The 18,581-nt window shown below is 38.1% G+C and overlaps 1 protein-coding gene across 3 annotated transcripts in view; it reads left to right on the top strand.

Annotated features, from left to right (window-relative positions):
- ehbp1 (EH domain binding protein 1) overlaps positions 1–18,581 on the top strand; it is a 389,620-nt gene that overhangs the window by 102,135 nt on the left and 268,904 nt on the right. For all 3 annotated transcript variants that reach the window (XM_060831882.1, XM_060831884.1, XM_060831883.1), the window contains 2 exons: positions 4,085–4,266; positions 5,513–5,652. In XM_060831882.1, coding sequence (XP_060687865.1) covers positions 4,085–4,266; positions 5,513–5,652 — 322 coding nt within the window. The remainder of the gene's footprint in view (positions 1–4,084; positions 4,267–5,512; positions 5,653–18,581) is intronic.

Below are 18,581 nucleotides of genomic sequence, written 5' to 3'. Positions count from 1 at the left end.
AGTTTTTCAATTTATAAAAATATTAGAGAGCGAGTACTTCATCTCCAGCTCTTCTTATAGAGTATGTCTAAATTTTGTGCTCGTTACTGTCATTTTTTGATTATTATTTCAACTGTTCATGTACAGAAAGGCAGACTGAATTTTTTTCAAAAATAGGGGTGAGTTCCTGATACACCCTTTTATTAACATGCAAACCAACCAACACATTTGTGGAAAAAGATATCTGTAAATTGTGAGTCTTTGTAACTCATTGGTTGATAATGTGCCGCAAAATTATTTGACACAGCTCACCCTCAACTTCCCCTTCCTTTATTTTTATGTACATGCTGGATTTGTATGTTAATTGACCAGTGAATTCACAAGAAGAAGTTGAGGCTCATAGTTTAACAGCGCAAGTACCTTTTAATAAAATTTTGAATTTAAATGTGATGTCAGTCATTCTCTCTGGTCAGGAGAGCTGTTGAACTGTTCAGAGTCATGCCTCCAAGTAGTATTTTGTTAGTTTTTAAGTTGTAAATTTTAATTTTTTTCTTAATTTTTCTTTTTTTTTCTTCCTTAATCAAATCTTTCCCATGCTTTCTGTGGCCAATTCACCTTCCTTTAGTTACTCTGTTGTTCATTTCTTAATTTTTGAATTTCTGTGGTTAAGGATAAAAGAGGACAGGGCAGCTGACAAATGGGAACACCAACACCAGTAAATTTCTCTCAAATCACTTGGAACTGAATTGCCGTTCCTTTAGTGTCACTGGGTCAGAATCCTGAACCTCCTCATTGTGGGCCCATGGATTATGAGAGACTTAACAAACAATCCAGATCTTTTTCCGTATATAATTTCAGGTACATCACACTGTAAACTTTTACTATAAATGCAATGTCTTATGATCCTATATTCCACAACTACCTGAGAAAAGGAGCAGCGCTCCGAAAGCTAGTGCTTCCAAATAAACCTGTTGGATTATAACCTGGTGTTGTGTGATGTTTAACTTCAAGAAGGCAACTCCCCTCTATCGTCTCCAATTTGAGATGGACAAATAATGCTGACCCAGTCAACGATGCCCATACCCTATGAATGAATAAAACAAAGGAGGCTGGAGAGACTGCTAAGTTTTGCTGCTACTCATTGTTAGTTTACTTAAGGTAAAGAAATTGCTTCTCTGGCATCTAATTTTTTGACAAAGTACAAGAATTTGAGGAAGCCACTGGCTACGGTCTGCTGCAGCTATCTCTCTCTCTCTCTCCCCCCCCCCCCCCCCCCGTCACCAGTACCACGCATAAGCGCCCCAAGAGGACATTGACTGCCATTTTGGTATACAGGTAGCAGGATTTATTTTCCAATAATTTGACTATTTTCACCAAATAGTCTCTTCACACCAGAAATTTACCAAATGCAATATATGAGCAGTTTAGTAAATTGTTCATGTTATCTCACATAACTCTAAAATATTTTTTGACTCTGATACATTTGAGCAAAATTAAATTTTATAATTCAAATGAATGCGAAAGATGACTTATGAGTCTTATGACAAAATTCATTGCATTGAGAATTTAAGCCTTGTGATCATAGTGACTCAGTTGCCTACTGCTTTGTCTTGCTTTTTTTAACCTTATAAAAACACCTGTAAAGGTGCTCTTTATTTATTTGGCATTTTTCTCACATGATGAAATTACAACCTTCAAAACTGCAGAGGTCAAGGTTAGCAAAGAAAGTGCGCATTCCCAGGCAGAACTCATTGTTGAAGTGGGCAGCATTCATGCCTGGGATTTAATCAAGCCTTACCAGGTGTGAGAATACCTTTGATCTATAACTTACATCTTAATAGGGTGTGCATACCGATTCACTCACAAGCTATTAAATTGGCCAATTGCATTTGTTTTGTCATTTACATCGAAGCATTAATTTGTCACTAGCCTGGCTTTGATAGTGAAACTCCTAGAACTAGGTACCTTTTCTGTGAATTTGGAAAATTGAATGGGAATCTCTCTAGCGGGCCTTTGTGAAAAGGAATTTTCAAGTTTTTGTGGCATAGCTATAATTTTTTAAATGTAATTTGGGCTGAATAAATTAAATTTTCTCAGAGGACCATGATGACTAAAACTTTCTTTCAAAAGTTAGAATAGATTTTAATGGCTTCATATTGACTCCGGTGCCTGTTTTACAGTAGTGAGTGAGAAATAATTTGTCATACCATTGAAAGGCCCATGTGCAGGGGTCCTTTCTGGGTGACAGTTAACATTTTTCAGTTTAGAAGAACTGTTGTTTAAGAATATAAAAGTATTCACAGAAGAGTGGAAATCTTTTAAAATTGTTCACTTAAACCTTAAAAGAAGGCTTCATTGCAAATTATATAGCGATATGAATCCCAATTGTTTACTCTCATTGTGTGGAAATATTTGTTTCTTCCCTGGGATAAACAACTTCATGTCCTAGCTTTATGTTGATGCAATTTGAAAACTCCTGTATGATTCACCCAGCTTTTGCTATTGTATTTGAAAATAATTTCATAATACATTCACTGCACTGAAGATAACTAGTTAATTACCATGAGTCTGTTGAATTAAATGAAATGGAATGAATGCTTTATTAATCATCCATACAAATTGTGTGCATAAAATTGACTTCAAACAAAAACAAGATATAGTGACAATCTTTGCTACATGAGATGTAATGAGTGTTGTTTAAAGATTGGAGACAGCATGCAACCATTTTCACTTCACCTGCTGATAGTGAGCTACTTAACTGTATTGACAGTAACAGCATAATGATAGCAGTATTGTAATAAATTGCTGAGCCTTTATTGTACAGTGCTTATTTCATTTTACAGGTTTTTCAGAACCTATGGCATTAATCTCGCTCACTGATTGACAGTGGCAGCAAGGGAAAAGAGCACCTTTATTGTTTGTACTAGTCAAATCTGTTAAACCTAATTCTGTTGAGAGTATTTGCATATTCTTAAGTATTTCTTCCGAGTGGGCCTAAATCCTCCTTGAGTGTTTGATGCATTTTCAAATTCATTCTTAAGGTATCTACATGCCCTATTAGTTCTGTATAATGCAGCCAGCCATAATCTCTCAGATAAGACTGGTCTTGAACAAGACTTTTTATGAAGGATGGCATGTTACATTTCTGACTTATTCTGCTCAGCTCATATATCAACAGAAATGTCAAGTACTGTACTGCTGAATATCTGAAATATATGCCTGCTAACAGTGGACATCAATAAAGGCAAAATGTAGTTTTCAGAATGTTAATGATGTACTGAAAGCCTAATATAGTATTTTATATAGTTTCATTTAATATTTTGCCAGACTCATGCTACAGCTGTGTTTTTCATTAATTTATACAACAATAATTTGCTTATTGTTGTATCTCCAAAAATTCCAATGTTGAAGAACTTGAGATTTTGTCAGTCGTCAAAGTAATTAAATCCACTAATGTATAATTGTCTTTAAATAGTCCTCTTGTTCTCAACTGATTGTGTTTTTTGGTATTATGATCTATATCTGCACATAGTGGATTCACAGCTGGTAGATTGCATGATGACTTTCATGTTTTAATGGAATTGTTTGTGATTTATTTATGCTGATATATACAAAAGGCACTCAAATGATGCAGGATGCTTTCACTTGCTGAATTTGTAAGATAGCACATTCAATTCCACATGTATTGATGAAAGGCAAATAAGTAAAGAAATTTTGCTTTAAGTATTGGACTACTGGTCCACATTTTATGTATACAACTTCAATTACAGGCTATAAATGCAATCTACTATATGCAGATATGATCAGGTATAGAGACAGTTAGAAAGTTTAACATTATATTTAAGCTGGAGCCAGACCAGAAGATGCTGAATAAGTTGTTAACTTGATCAACTAAATCAGAAAGCATTATAACATATAGAGCATGTTATTTCACCAGTGTTGTTTTTCAAAATTCGACTAAAATGTTGTTGTTCTGCATTTTGGCATGGTTAGGTTTTTCAAAATGTGTTGGTAAGAATACTGATTGATACCCTGAAAATTATACTGGTTTCTTAAATCCAGTGGAGCAGATTTTATTCATTGATATTTTCTTTTCTCTTTCCAGGAGTCACCTTCAGGCCGTAGAAAAGCTCTTGCCACCAGTAGCATTAACATGAAGCAGTATGCAAGTCCCATGCCTACACAGACTGATGTAAAGCTGAAATTCAAGCCTTTGTCTAAAAAAATTGTTGCTGCCACATTGCAGTTTTCTTTATCATGCATTTTCTTGAGAGAAGGCAAAGCAACGTAAGTTTCTTTGAACTTGAACTGAACATTGTCCAGGTGCTTCAGTTGTATTTTAACCTCAATGTTTTCTTCATACCTTGTCAGATGGCAATACAGGGGCCTAAAAGTATTTTTGAGATTGCTAGCTATGAAATCTAAAAGCTTTCAACCAGAAACATTTTGTTGGGTTCTGATGAAGGGTCACTGAATCTGAAATGTTAATTTTGCTTTCTCTCCACTGATGCTACCGGACCAGTTCAGTTTTTCCAACAAAATTTGATCTTGTTTCTGATTTCTAGCATCTCCAGTTCTTTGATTTTTTTTGTTTAGTAAGAAACATGTATTTTTATTGTTGATTTTGAAACTATGTTGAATATGGATACTTTTCATCTATAGACAAATGAAAATTAAATTAATTAACCTATCAATATCAGTCAAGAAAGCATAAAATGCCACCTTAAGACTGTTTCTGTGGTGAATGTAAAGGTATTTAAAATTTTAACTTAAAATGAGATATTAGTATTTGTAATGTTTCCTTTTTTTGAAGTGAAGAGCATCATCTTCAGTGCAGACCAAACTTCAATAAATTATTGCTTTGTTTTAGATAGTTAGATCATATTTGCATTAAAATGCAATATAAAACAGTGTATTGCTCCAAAATCAAGGAGCGATTAGCATATGACAGTTGCATACCTTTTTATATAAAAGCTTTGGTTCTAGTATTCTTATTTATCAAATTATCTGTGCATATCAATCACTTCCTGCTTGTTGGATCATGGAGCCAGTTTTATTTCCAAATTTTTCTGTTCAGGATATTTTATTTATTCGTTCATGGGACATGGGGTCACTGCAGGCATTGTTTCCTGCACTATGAAATTATAAAGAAAAAAATTCACATGAGAGTGGCCAGTAAACCATCTCGTTCAGACCTGTTTTGGCTTGTGTGTGATATCAGTCATTATTAAATAAATTAACCTTTTTTGGTTTTCATCTTACTAACATGTGGACGCTGACTATGCTTCCCATTGTAGCATCCCAATTGATCTCTGTTATTTAACTTACCTCACTTACCAAACCTGGGAAGTGCTTGGGCTGTAATTATAACTATTCACTGGGCATATTCTCTAAGACATTTGGGATTCTCAGCAATAGTCTCAACCCCTTGCCTGATGAATTGCTTTTAAAAAAAATAAAATTCAAGAGTAGTCAACGAACTTTCTGAGTTATGTGCATTAGGTTTTTGACTAGTTACGTTTCTGATGAGCAGGGACGAGGATATGCAAAGTCTGGCTAGTCTGATGAGTATGAAACAAGCTGATATTGGAAACTTAGATGACTTTGAGGAAGAAAATGAGGAAGATGATGAAAACCGAGTGAATCAAGAGGAGAAGTCAGCAAAAATTACAGGTTTGATATATTTACTGTCAAATTCAAAAAGATATACCTTAAGATTGTTTATGGCTATAAAAACAATTTACTGATGAGGCATTCATGTTCTTGGTGTCACCATTCACCTCAAAATGTTCAGCAAAAGCACCTATTCATTATAGTGGCTCAGTGCTTAGCACTGCTGCCTCACAGTGCCAGGAACCCAGGTTTGATTACAGCCTCAGGTGACTGTCTGTGTAGAGATTGCACATTCTGCCCAAGCCTACGTGGGTTTCCTCCGGGTGCTCCAGTTTCCTCCCACAATCCAAAGATTTGCAGATTAGATGAATTGGCCATGCTAAATTGCCCATATTATTCAGGAATTGTAACTAGATTGGGTGCATTAGTCAGGGGTAAATATAGGATAACAATGTAGCGGAATGGGTCTGGTTGGGTTGTTCTTCGGAGGATCTGTGTGGACTTGTTGCACTGAAGGGCCTGTTTCCACACTGTAGGAATTCTAAAAAATAACTCAATCCATTTTATGGCAGTAGTATTTGGGTGTTCTCATAGATGTTTGGTTCTGTTATGTCTGTCATTATTAGTATGTTTTGAAGACACACTTGGAGAGAAAGGTGTTCACTGGTGCACAGAAATCAACCTTGGAGTTCATGTTGATGTACAATTCCATGTTTGCTGTTTTCATGCTTTTTTTCCTCTGAGAATTCTGCAGTAGTCATGGATAGTTAACTGTTTATGTTCCACATGGTCAGATTAAAAATGATAATAGTTTTGTTTTTCTGATAAAAGGAATACTGTAGCTTTTCAGTGCTGTTGTAGTTAATGTTGGGTATGTTTGTCCTTTGGTATAAACAATTTATCGTAACTCTTTTTTATCATTAAACATAGAGTTAACTTACCCAGCCAATCTTATTCTATTATTTAGATTGAATTCCTGATTTGGTATATTAGGAAATGATTGAACCATATGATTGGCAAATGACTTAAGAGTTTATGAACATAGATCATAAAAAGTTTATTGATAGGCAGAGAAGATTGTCAAAGAGCCTAATGGAATTTTTGCCTTCTAGAGCAATCATAATTAGAAGCCACGCTACAGTTATACAAAGCCCTAGTTAGACCATACCTTGATTACTATGTTTATTTCTGGTCATCAATCATAGGATTAATTGGCCTTGGAGAAATGAAATTTACTAGAATGATACCTGAATTCCAAGAGTTAAATTACATGGCAAGATTAGGCAAATCAGAGTTGTAGCCTGGAATTAAAAAGGTTAAGTCGTGGTTTTGTCAAAGTTTTAAGATAACGAAAATAATAGTGTAGTAGAGTGTTGTTGGCTTGGACATCTAGGATTAGGGAATAATCCTACAAAGTAGAGCCAAACCTTTTCAGGAGTGATGTTAAAAAACACTTCTACATATAAGCACGATAGAAATTTGAAGCTGTCTTCTATAGACAGCAATTAATGCTAGATCAAAAGTTAATTTCAAATCTGGATTTAAACAAATGTTATGACTAAAGAAAATGGGACAAAGGTGGTATCCAGAGTCAAGTCATAAATCATCCCTGATCTCAATGAAATGTAGGATAGGTTCCAAGGCTGAATGGCCTACTTCTTATGTCAGGTGCAACAGGCATAATTGCTTCAAATATGTAATTTTTGCACAATATCTAATAATAAAACCATTTGGATATGGGATGCCGTAGTTTTGTACTTCTTCAAAAACAAAATGTCAGTTGCTGAGTGTCGTGCATATGTTCAATTAATGACTGATTCTATTATTTCCAAAATTGATACAGTAGTGGCAATAGAGTACAGTGCACCAGCTTCATGTTGCTAACTTGAACTATATTTCTCTTGCTTTGTATGACTTTGGATTGAAACTGCAGCCTTCACTTTGCTTTGAAGATGTACTTTGTAACTTGACCATTTTTTGCACACCAGGACATTAACTCACTGATTCTTTAAGATTAATTTGAAGTGGTACATTTTGGTTTCTTAAGTGATAACAGTTTAAAAGGGGTTTCTCTGCTATCATAAGTGTATTCATCAAAAAAGAGCTTTGCTAAATTATCCACATTTTAGTTAAGAAACTGGCTTTCTAGCTCAATAACAAGCAATTCAAGATATGAAACTTTCATCAGGTTTGTGTTGCTCAGTCTGTTGTTACAGCTGCAATACAGTCCTTTATACCATCTTTAATTTTAATTGTAAAATGCTGATGAGCATCTTGCGAGTTGCATTTCTTGGTACTTCATAGTGTGTAATATTTCATTATAAACTTGATAGGATTAGTAATATTCTAAACTAACAGAGAAAGTGAAGTCGCATGGTGTGGAGGGTGTTCTAGCTAAGTGGTAAAGAACTGGTTGAACAACAGGAGACAGAGTAGTAGTTGAAGGGAGTTTCTTGAAATGGAGAAAGGTGACCAGTGGTGTTCCACAGGGATCAGTGCTGGGGCCACTTGTTTGAGATATATATAAATGATCTGGAACAGGGCACTGTTGGTACGATCAGCAAGTTTGCAGATGACATGAAGATTGGTGGAGTAGCAGAAAGCATAAGGGACTGTCAAAGAAAACAGAGGATATGGATAGACTGGAGAGTTGGGCAGAGAACTGGCAATTGGAGTTCAATCCAGGCAAATGTGAGGTGATGCATTTTGGGAAGTCTAATTCTAGAGCGAATTATACAATGAATAGAAGAACCTTGGGAAAAGTTAATGGGCAGAGAGATCTGGGAGTTCAGGTCCATTGCACCCTGAAGTTGCTGCACAGGTGGATAGAGTGGCCAGGAAGGCATATAGTATGCTTGCCTTCATCGGACGGGGTATTGAGTATACGAGCTGGCAGGTCATGTTAAAATTGTACACAATGTTGGTGTGGCTGCTTTTAGAATACGTGTACAGTTCTGGTCGCCACATTACCAAAAGGATGTGGATGCTTTGGAGAGGGTGCAGAGAAGGTTTATGAGGATATTGCCTGGTATGGAAGGTGCTAGCTATGAAGAAAGGTTGAGTAGGTTAGGTTTGTTTCCATTAAAAAAAGGAGATTGAGGGGGGACCTGATTGGAGGTTTACAAAATTATGAAGGGTATAGACAGGGTGTTAGAGATGAGCTTTTTCCCAGGGTGAAGGATTCAATAATGAGAGGTCACGCTTTCAACATGAGAGGTGAAAAGTTTAGGGATACACGCGGCAAGTACTTTACACAGAGGGTGGGGGGTATCTGGGACACGTTGCCAGCAGAGGGAGTAGAGGCAGGCACGGCAGATTCATTTAAGGTGCATCTGGACAGATGCATGAGTAGGTGGGGAGCAGAGGAATACAGATCCTTAGGAATTGGGTGACAGGTTTAGACAGTACATTTGGATCGGCTCAGACTTGGAGTTCTTTATTCACTCTGCACACCATGCGACTTCACTTTCTCTATTAGTTTACAATGGTGTACTATCATGGTACTATCTGATCCTTTGCAAATTATTTTGTGTCAAGATAGACTAACGAGTAGAAAGAAAACTCTTAAGTAAATTGACACTGCCAAATTTTGTCTGCTAGTCAATCTGACATCAGTTCTACCTGCCCTTAAAAATAGCTAGTTGCAACAATGGCAAGCAAAGTTCTTTTTGAGATTATTTTCTTTCTTTTTAATGTTTGATTTACATAACAGCTTTGTGATAATTAATAATTGTTTTAATTTCATAAATCATTCACTGGGCAAATCTCAATATTTATGAATAACTCATTCAATATGTTATTTTTCCCTAAAGAATCATGTCATCTGTGAGGAATTTCTGATGATGTGTCAGATTTGAATGGCCAAGTTGTGAAGAAGAAAGGAACGGAAAACATTCCTCATGTAGGGTTAAAATTATGAAAAAAATTAAACCAAAACTATTCTAGTGAATTTACTTTTGTTTATATTGGCAGAACTTGAGAATAATGTTACATGAAGCTATTTTTCTTGTCCTGTTTAAAAGGATTTGATAAATACCCAGTGAAAGAATTATCTAAAATGTTGCTGCTCAAATATTTGGATATTAAAGCATTGATTGTGGATGGGCTTAAAATATTTCCAACAATTATGTGCTTTACAGTAAAATTGAAGTGAATTTAACTTTGATTCTGCCAATTTTCTTCTTATGGTTTATTTAAAGGTATAACTCTCAGAGCATTAACACCCATGTCTTATTTAAAGTCATTTTTTATTTGTCACTATGTCTGATAGTATAGCTGGGTTATTTGACTGGAGAAGGGTAAGGGTAGAGGTGGTGAGATGGATTTACAGTTAGAAAGCAGAGCTTCCAAAAGCTGTGAGAACCTTGACCGAATTTTAGATTAGATTAGATTACTTACAGTGTGGAAACAGGCCCTTCGGCCCAACAAGTCCACACCGACCCGCCGAAGCGCAACCCACCCATACCCCTACATTTACCCCTTACCTAACACTACAGGCAATTTAGCATGGCCAATTCACCTGACCCGCACATCTTTTGGACTGTGGGAGGAAACCGGAGCACCCGGAGGAAACCCACGCAGACATGGGGAGAATGTGCAAACTCCACACAGACAGTAGCCTGAGGCAGGAATTGAACCCGGGTCTCTGCGCTGTGAGGCAGCAGTGCTAACCACTGTGCCACCATGCCGCCCTGTATTTTTACTCCTTTGTCAAAAATACTGAGGTTAATCATGCCTCAATGGATGGCCTCAATGATTTCAACTAACTAGGCACAAACAGGCCATGAGCTTGAGAATCTCATTGCTCTGCCATTCTCACTCCGAGGACATGTGGACCCATCTGCTTACTAAGCCATTGTTGAGTGTGCCCATTTTATATCGAGTAAGAATGAAGCGAGTAGGAATGAGGGGGTCACATGATATGCCATTCTATATTATGAATTCATGCAGAAATTATCCATGTGTTTCTGATCCTAACAATACCACAATGCGAAGTGGAAGGTCAGGCACCATCCACTGAGTGCAAGGCAGAATTAGATCAGTCTTCAGAATAAATCCCTAGCCTAAGGACTAAAGGATACTTTTGTGTCACTGGGAACTCAACTATCTGAATAAGAGCCAAATACATCAATGGTTGTAGTTCTGCTCCTTTTTAACAACAACATCTCTCAAATTATGGATATTAGAAGACAAAAATCACCATAGTTTTTTTTCTGTTTTTCATTCTCTTTCTAAGAAATGTAAGCATCTTCCAATTAATTTCAATTGTTGTAGTCTTAATACTTTCCTTGATCACACTGACTTGTTTGCACAACCAGGTGCTAAGATGGTTAAGTGATTGAGCAAAAACTTGGATTATATTGCGGAAAAATGTGAGAAAGACAACAAAAAGAACTACAGGAATATGAGGTCCTTGTGCATGAATCATAAAAGGCTAGAATCGAAGTTCAATGGGTAATATGGAAGGCAAATGAAATGTTGGCTTTCGTTTCAAACAATAATGAAGTTTTTCCAAGACCATTACAAGATTGCAGTCAGACCGCAGCTAGAATACTCTGAGCAGTTTTGGGCCCTTAGCTAAGGAAAGATATGCTGACATTGAAGGCAGTCCAGAGAAGATTCACTTGATTGCTTCTAGCTATGGAGGGATTCTTCTTACGAGATAAGGTTGAGTAGGCTAGACTTATTCTCTTCAACTCCAATGAGTATGAGAGCTCTTATTGATGTATGAGATTTTTTGGGGGGCTTGTCAGGGTAGTTATGAAGAGGTATTTTCCCCTTGTGGGAGAGGCTAGACCAGGTAGCATACTCTTAGAATAAGTGAGCTGAAAATGTGTTGCTGGAAAAGCGCAGCAGGTCAGGCAGCATCCAAGGAGCAGGAGAATCAACATTTCGGGCATGAGCCCTTCTTCAGGAATGAGGAAAGTGTGTCCAGCAGCTAAGATAAAAGGTAGGGAGGAGGGACTTGGGGGAGGGGCGTTGGTGTTGGTTCCGTAGACAGGTGCTGAGGAAGGAGATGTGGCTGTGGTACCGAATCTGTTTGAGAATGTGGCTGAAGAGCTTCTGGGCAGAGGAGATGACCTGGGGTGTGCAGTGAGAGAGGGACTCATGGAAATCCTCTCAGAATAAGTGAGCCCCCATTTAAGATAGAGATGAAGAGTAATTTCTTCTGTAAGAGGGTAGCAAATCTGTAGAGTTCTTCACTGCAGAAAGCTGTTGAGACTGGATCGTTAAGTGTATTCAAAACTGAGATTTTTAATTAGCAAGGGAGGGAATCAAGGGTTATGAGGAAAAGGAAGGAAACTAGAGTAGAGGATTATTGGATCATCCGTGATCTAATTGAATGATGGAGCAGATTCAGAGTTCTAGAGATGTACAGCTCGGAAACAACCCTTTGGTCTAACTCAATTATGCTGACCCGATATCCTAACCTAATCTAGTGCCATTTGCCAGCATTTGACCCATATCCCGTTAAACCCTTCCTACTCATATACTCACCCAGATACCTTTTAAATGTTGCAATTGTACCAGCCTCCACCATTTCCTCTGGCTGCTCATTTCATACATGCACCACCCTCTGCATGGAAAAGTTGCCCCTTAGGTCCCTTCTAAATTTTTCCCCTCTCACCCTAAATCTATGCCCTCTAGTTCTGGACTCCACAATCCTAGAGAAAAGACTTTGTCTATTTACCCTGTTCATGTCCCTCATGAGTTTATAAACCTCTATAAAGGTCACCTCTCGGCCTCCGATGCTACAGGGAAACAGCCCAGGCCTTATTCAGCCTCTCCCTACAGCACAAATCTTCCAACCCTGGCAACATTCTTGTAAATCTTTTCTGAACCCTTTCAAGTTTCACAAAAATCCTTCCGATAGAGGGGACACTCGAATTGCACACAATATTCCAAAAGTGGCCTAACCAATGATCTGTACAGTCCCAACTCCTATACTCAATGCTTTGATCAATAAAGGAAAGTATACCAAACACAGTCTTCACTATCCTATTTACTTGCAATTCCACTTTCAAGGAGCTATGAACCTGCATTCCTAGGTCTCTTTGTTCAGCAACCCACTCTAGAACCTTACCATTAAGTGTATAAGTCCTGCTGTGATTTGCCTTTCCAAAGTGCAGCACCTTGCACTTATCTCAATTAAACTCCATCTTCCATTCCATTGTCCCATCTGATCAAGATTGACTTCATGGGCTGAATAACCTACGTGCGCACCTGTGTCTTATGATGATTATGCACAAGAGTTCCTAAATCTATCCAAATTATTTTTATTGAAGTCATAAGTGTTGTCTTCAATTCAGGTAGCTTTATTACTAATTGAATGTATACTTGACAGTGAACTTCTCTACATTTCACCAGTCAAGGCAGTATCAAGGAAAGTGGTAAATTGGAATATTTCAGTTATCAGTCGTGTGTCCACAAAATCTCATTTGAGCAGTTTAAAGTTCCTTATCTCTTAGCAATTGCCATTTGAGCTATTATTTTCTCTAATCGTTGTGAGATATCTGCAGTCAAGTGAGCCAAGAGCTCAGGATGCTGTGGCATTACTGTCTGGTGGTGCTGTATGTAGCATAATGGATTACAAGACCTGTGGGCTGTTTCTTCCCATGTGTGGCTGAGAATGGAATTGAGAAAGAAAGCTGTAGAGATCTTAAAATGTCATACTAGGAAAGGCAATTATTTAATGATGAATGATGTTATTTCCAATGTTAAGGGTGCTATGTATAATGGTGCAAGCTATTGGAAAATTAGCTGAATATTCTGTTTGATTTAAATTTTGTAATTTTGTAATTGTTTCTTTGGGAGATTGAATGAGTTTGATAGAATATGTCACATATCTTTGGAGCAAATAGGTGTAACAGACGAGGCCTTTCCTTATTCTTTTCTGTTAAACTATATCCATGATATATTTCTACAGCAGTTAACAATGGTTTTAATCATAAAGCGTTGTGAGACTACATTTTGCACATTGTGATCTTTTGTGGCATAATATTTCCAGAAATTTCAGTGGTATTTTGCATCCTGGTCTCAAACAGAAAGTGAGTTTTTGGTTTATCATTGAGGTATTTAGCTCTGTCAACTTTCTGAAAGGAAAACATGGGCAGCACGGTGGCACAGTGGTTAGCACTGTTGCCTCACAGACACCTGGGTTCAATGTCCTCCTTGGGCAACTGTTTGTGTGGAGTTTGCACGTTCTCTCCGTGTGTGGGTTTCCTCCCACAGTCCAAAGATGTGCAGCTTAGGTGAATTGGCCATGCTAAATTGCCCGTAGTGTAAGGTGTTAGGGTAAATGTAGGGAAATGGGTCTGGGTGGGTTGCTCTTCAGAGGGTTGGTGTGGACTTGTTGGGCCGAAGGGCCTATTTCCACACTAAGTAGTTTAATCTAATCTAATTATTGGGCTGTGACAAAAGCCTTAATTGATCTATGCAGGAGTTGCTTTTAGAAATCTGTTTTCCCCGTTCTATTAACCTGTAGACGAGTTTTGTTTGGTACTGGTTGCATACTTACCGAATGGATAAAACTTCATCTGAAAGCTAACCAATTGGAAAGGTATAGATAACTGGTCACGGTGACAGTTAGTTAGCCATTGCAAATATTAAAGTGACCACTCCATTCCAAAGGAGGAGTTGTGATTTCAGCTGACCATCTCCATGAAAGGCTATGAATCATTAAGAATATGCCAACTAGAGGTATAAATTCACTGCACATTGATGAGATAGCATTATGGGTTAGTTTGGGGAACTGTGTTTGAATGTGAAGAGATGAATACATTTCCATTCTGTTAGCAATTAAGGACCTAGATTGTGATGTTTATTAAGTTCCTAATTTCAGCATCTTTGTATTGTGAGCTACAGTCTGCAGCTAAGACATCTCAAAAGCACCCAAGGGAAATGGAAGGTATACTGGAAAGTTCGACGACCTTTTCAGAGTTTGACTTCATTGCAGCAAGGCTGAGCTCTGGATGCAGGCCTTGTTGTGCTTGGTATAGTGCAGAATCAAAAACCATGGCTTGTTTGCAAATGTTTTCAAAGGATTGGTGATATGTACAAAATTAAAACACAGTTGTGAACATGCAGTCAGCCTTTTATAATGACATCATTTGAATTCCACAAATGGAAACCAATGAAGGCTAGAAGTATTTTGAAATTAAATGGCAACAATTGGTAATGAGTGAGATAAGCTGATCATTTTGAAACCAGGAATATGATACATCTGAAAAAGGTAACACTGATAAAGTGATGTGTTGGTTAACCAACTAAGGACAGGGTAGAATATATTGCATTTGATAATGTATTTGGAACAATATTAAGGGAAGCCACACATAAGATAACACGATGAATAGATGAAGCAGCCTGTGCTTGCGTACTGCAAGATTTAGGCAATATTTGAGGTTGGGCTGTTAAGTAATAAGTTAATGTTCTTGCCACACAAATGACATGTGGCATAAATGCTGATTTTTATTTTTCTTCTGTAGATACCTTAGAGATCTATGCATGGCACTGACTTCCAGAATTGGAAGCCAGTGGTACAGTTCCGCTGACCCTTGGAGCGTGCACCTCAGAGGGAGTATGGGTGCCAGGCAACGACTGTCTCCATTGAGGGAGAATGTACCCACCTTCCTTTGACACTCAATAGCATTTCCATCACTTAATCCCTTACCATCAACATTCTGGGAATTATTGTTGGTCAGAATGATAATTGGACCAGCCATATAAACACTATACATACAAGAGTAGTTCAGAAAATTGGAATTCTGCAGCTAGTAACTCACCATCTGACTCCCTATAGCCTGTCCACCATCTACAAGGCATTAGTCAATTATGATAGAATACTCTTTACTTGTTGATTTTGTACAGCTCCATCAACATGTTTGACTCCTCCAGCACAAACAAATCTACTTTACTGGCATCCTATCTATCATCTGCAGGGTTCACTCACTTCTCTCGAGATGCCTCACAGCTCCTTCAACAGTACTGTCCAAATCTGCAACCTTTACCATAATGAAGGACAATGGATGCACATCCACAGTGAATACCACTGTCTGCTAAAATCCCATCTAATCTAACAGTTTCAATATTCCTGAATGGTCACTGGATCAGTAACCTGGAATTCGCTCCCTTACTGCACTGTCTGTGTCCCTGCACCCCAAGTACTGCAATTGTTCAAGAAGGCAGTTCACCCACCACCACCTTATGGGCAGTTAAAGATGGATAATAAATGCTGACCTTCTAATGATGTCCACATCCCGTGAATGAATGAAAATAACTTGTTGCAGAATTAAAATCTTTAACTCTCTAGTGAAACTGTCAATGTTTCTGCACCTTCTGGACTACTTTCGTTATCAAGCTCATTTTCTTGAGAGTGATTAAGAGCAGACAAAAACTACTGACCTCATCAGTGATACCTATGCAGATAAAATTAAACAAAAGAAGGATATTTTGGTTTCAGTTTGAAAGTTATCCCAAATAAAACTATTGAAAGTCTTGATTGTCTTTGGTGATGCTGCCAAGAATTAAGGAGCTTGGGGCTTTTGACAAATGTCCTGCATGTAGAGAGGAATTTAATTTGAAGGAGAGCGACTGAATCTGACAAATCTCTTTCATTTATTGTTCAAGAGAGAGCTGCCATTTTATTTCAAAGAATGCAACAAAAGAATGACATGCTGGTAGACCTCTGTTACGCAGCTCTGAAACTTGCTGCTAAAACATATTCAGGAGCTCTCCAAAGTGACATCTTTGTTTCAAAATCGTACCCCACTTGAGTCTTTGATTTGTAGCTCACAACACTGGGAAACTGAGGGCAGGAACTCAATGGAAGCTTGTGCATGTGTTCTTCACATCACAACTATAAGCCAAGTTTTAGAGTTTATAGTTTGCATTGGTTTTGTTAAAACTTACTGTCTTTCCTGCATTACAATGTCATCAGAAGTGCCAGTCTCAGTGTAGCATTGTATTTTCTTCAGTCTTTAGGATTGAATAAATTTTAATACTCTCAAATATTAAAACGTTATAGAACTATTGTAAAAATGTGATCATTGAATTCAGTGCTTTTAGCCTCTCTTTCAATGTGGTAGTACTAAAACAACTGTAGCAGCTTTAATCATTTCACAGAATAGAAGACAACTCTGGCATTTGTATTTTAAATATTTTGAAGTGACCAAGCAAAAGGATTTTGAAAAAAGTAATCTGATTCATTTTTTATGCAGCTGCACAATTGAGAAACATCAAATTCCTATGAGAATTACAAATGAGGAATAACATGAATCAGATAAGAAATATCTTTAGGGAGTTGTTTGCCTCTGTTGCTTTTTGCAGAAATTTCTGACCTCCTTATTATTTTCAACTGGCTTCTGTTCACAGAGATAGTAAACCAGTTGAATGCTCTGAGCAGCTTAGATGAAGAACAAGATGACTACCTAAAACAAGCAAATAAGCCTGCAGCTAAATCAACCAGTTCTTCTGAAGGTCTACAAGCTTTCTTCTTTTCTCTCTCTACTGTATACTCTCTATACTATAGTTGGTGAGCTGTAATGTTCTGTCACTTCATCTGTCTTGCTTTTGCTCATATTATTTTCTTGCATCTGCTGATATGCTATTTTGTAATTTTGAGCATGTGCTTTTCAATTTGCTATGTGCAGCAGTATCTGTATAATATACATTTTCTTCTACATAGTCGTGATTCAAGGGTGTTGCATGTGGGCTTTTATTCTCTATTAGTATGAGCTGTTGGAATTGAATTACATCTTAATATCATAGTCAAAAAGTACAATTTATTGAGGAACCTGTTTTTCATGGTTATAGCCTATATGCTGTAAGTATATCCAATTGGGAATGATCAGAGACACACTGACTTTTTCCAGGTATTTCAAGTGAAGTACTTCTCTGGGCCCGGTATCCCATCACTCATCGTTTATTTACATGTGGAGAGTTCTTGACACTGATCCAGCTCCCAGAGTGAACAGGATCTCTGACACTCCTGTTTATTTTTCTAAAATGTTAGTTAATTGTATAAAATACAGTTAACAATAAACAGAAAGCAGCCGTTCACAAAAAAAAGCTATATACAGGGGGATAGGAGCAAAGCCAAGCCCCACCATTCGACCAGTTTTCAGGGAAATAAAGACAAACCTCAAATATCACTTTCAAGCATCACAAAGTGAACAGTAGCAAACACAGACAAGATAGTCTAATCAAATGAAAAAAGTGCATAAAGCATAGACCCAATATAGCTTAAAAAAACCTGACACCAGTTCACACCACACTCTGATCAGACCATCCTTGGCTAACCTTCCTGCAGGACAGTCACTGGTCTTCCAGACTGTGTACTGACCGACCCTTCCCAGGCCCGTTTTCTTCCAGCCTAGTCGTCGACTTCCCAGCTCCCATGCACCTCATATACTGACTCAATAATATGGGCTGATTGTTGGCCTTTCACTCTCCGCTCTGACTGACCCTCCCCAGCCCACTTTCCTCAGGATGGATGCCGGCCACAGGCTACCGGTCACGCAGCATACTGGCCAAGCCACCCCCAACCTTTCCTACAGTCGGGCTGTCGGCCTTCCAGCGTACTGACTGACTTTTTCTCCTGGCCGGTGTTCCTATAGACCGATCATTGGCTGTATGGCTCCCAGCATACCGATTAATACTCCCCTGGTTGTCCTTCTGACAGGTTGCTGACAACCGCCTGGTTCAGCCTCCCCACGTACTGACCGGCCTGACTTATGCTGGCCTTCCTGTGAGCACGCTATCAATTGCCTAGCTCCTCCCATATTGGTCTGGGGGTGCGGCCTGTCAGTACACAATCAGTCATCGACCCTGCAGTCCCCAGCTGCCCCATGTACTGACTAGCCCATACTCAAACGCAATCAATGACAAAACCCACACACAGTTACAGAATTCACAAAATTCTCACAATACACAGTTTCCTGTACCCAGGTAGAGTCCACGCTTGAAGGCGCACACACAGGTGTTCAGTCTGC

This window comes from Hemiscyllium ocellatum, chromosome 10 (genome assembly GCF_020745735.1).
Source record: "Hemiscyllium ocellatum isolate sHemOce1 chromosome 10, sHemOce1.pat.X.cur, whole genome shotgun sequence".
Lineage (NCBI taxonomy): Eukaryota > Metazoa > Chordata > Chondrichthyes > Orectolobiformes > Hemiscylliidae > Hemiscyllium > Hemiscyllium ocellatum.
The sequence above is the reverse complement of the archived record's forward strand: the minus strand, read 5'-3'. Positions and strand labels throughout refer to the sequence as shown.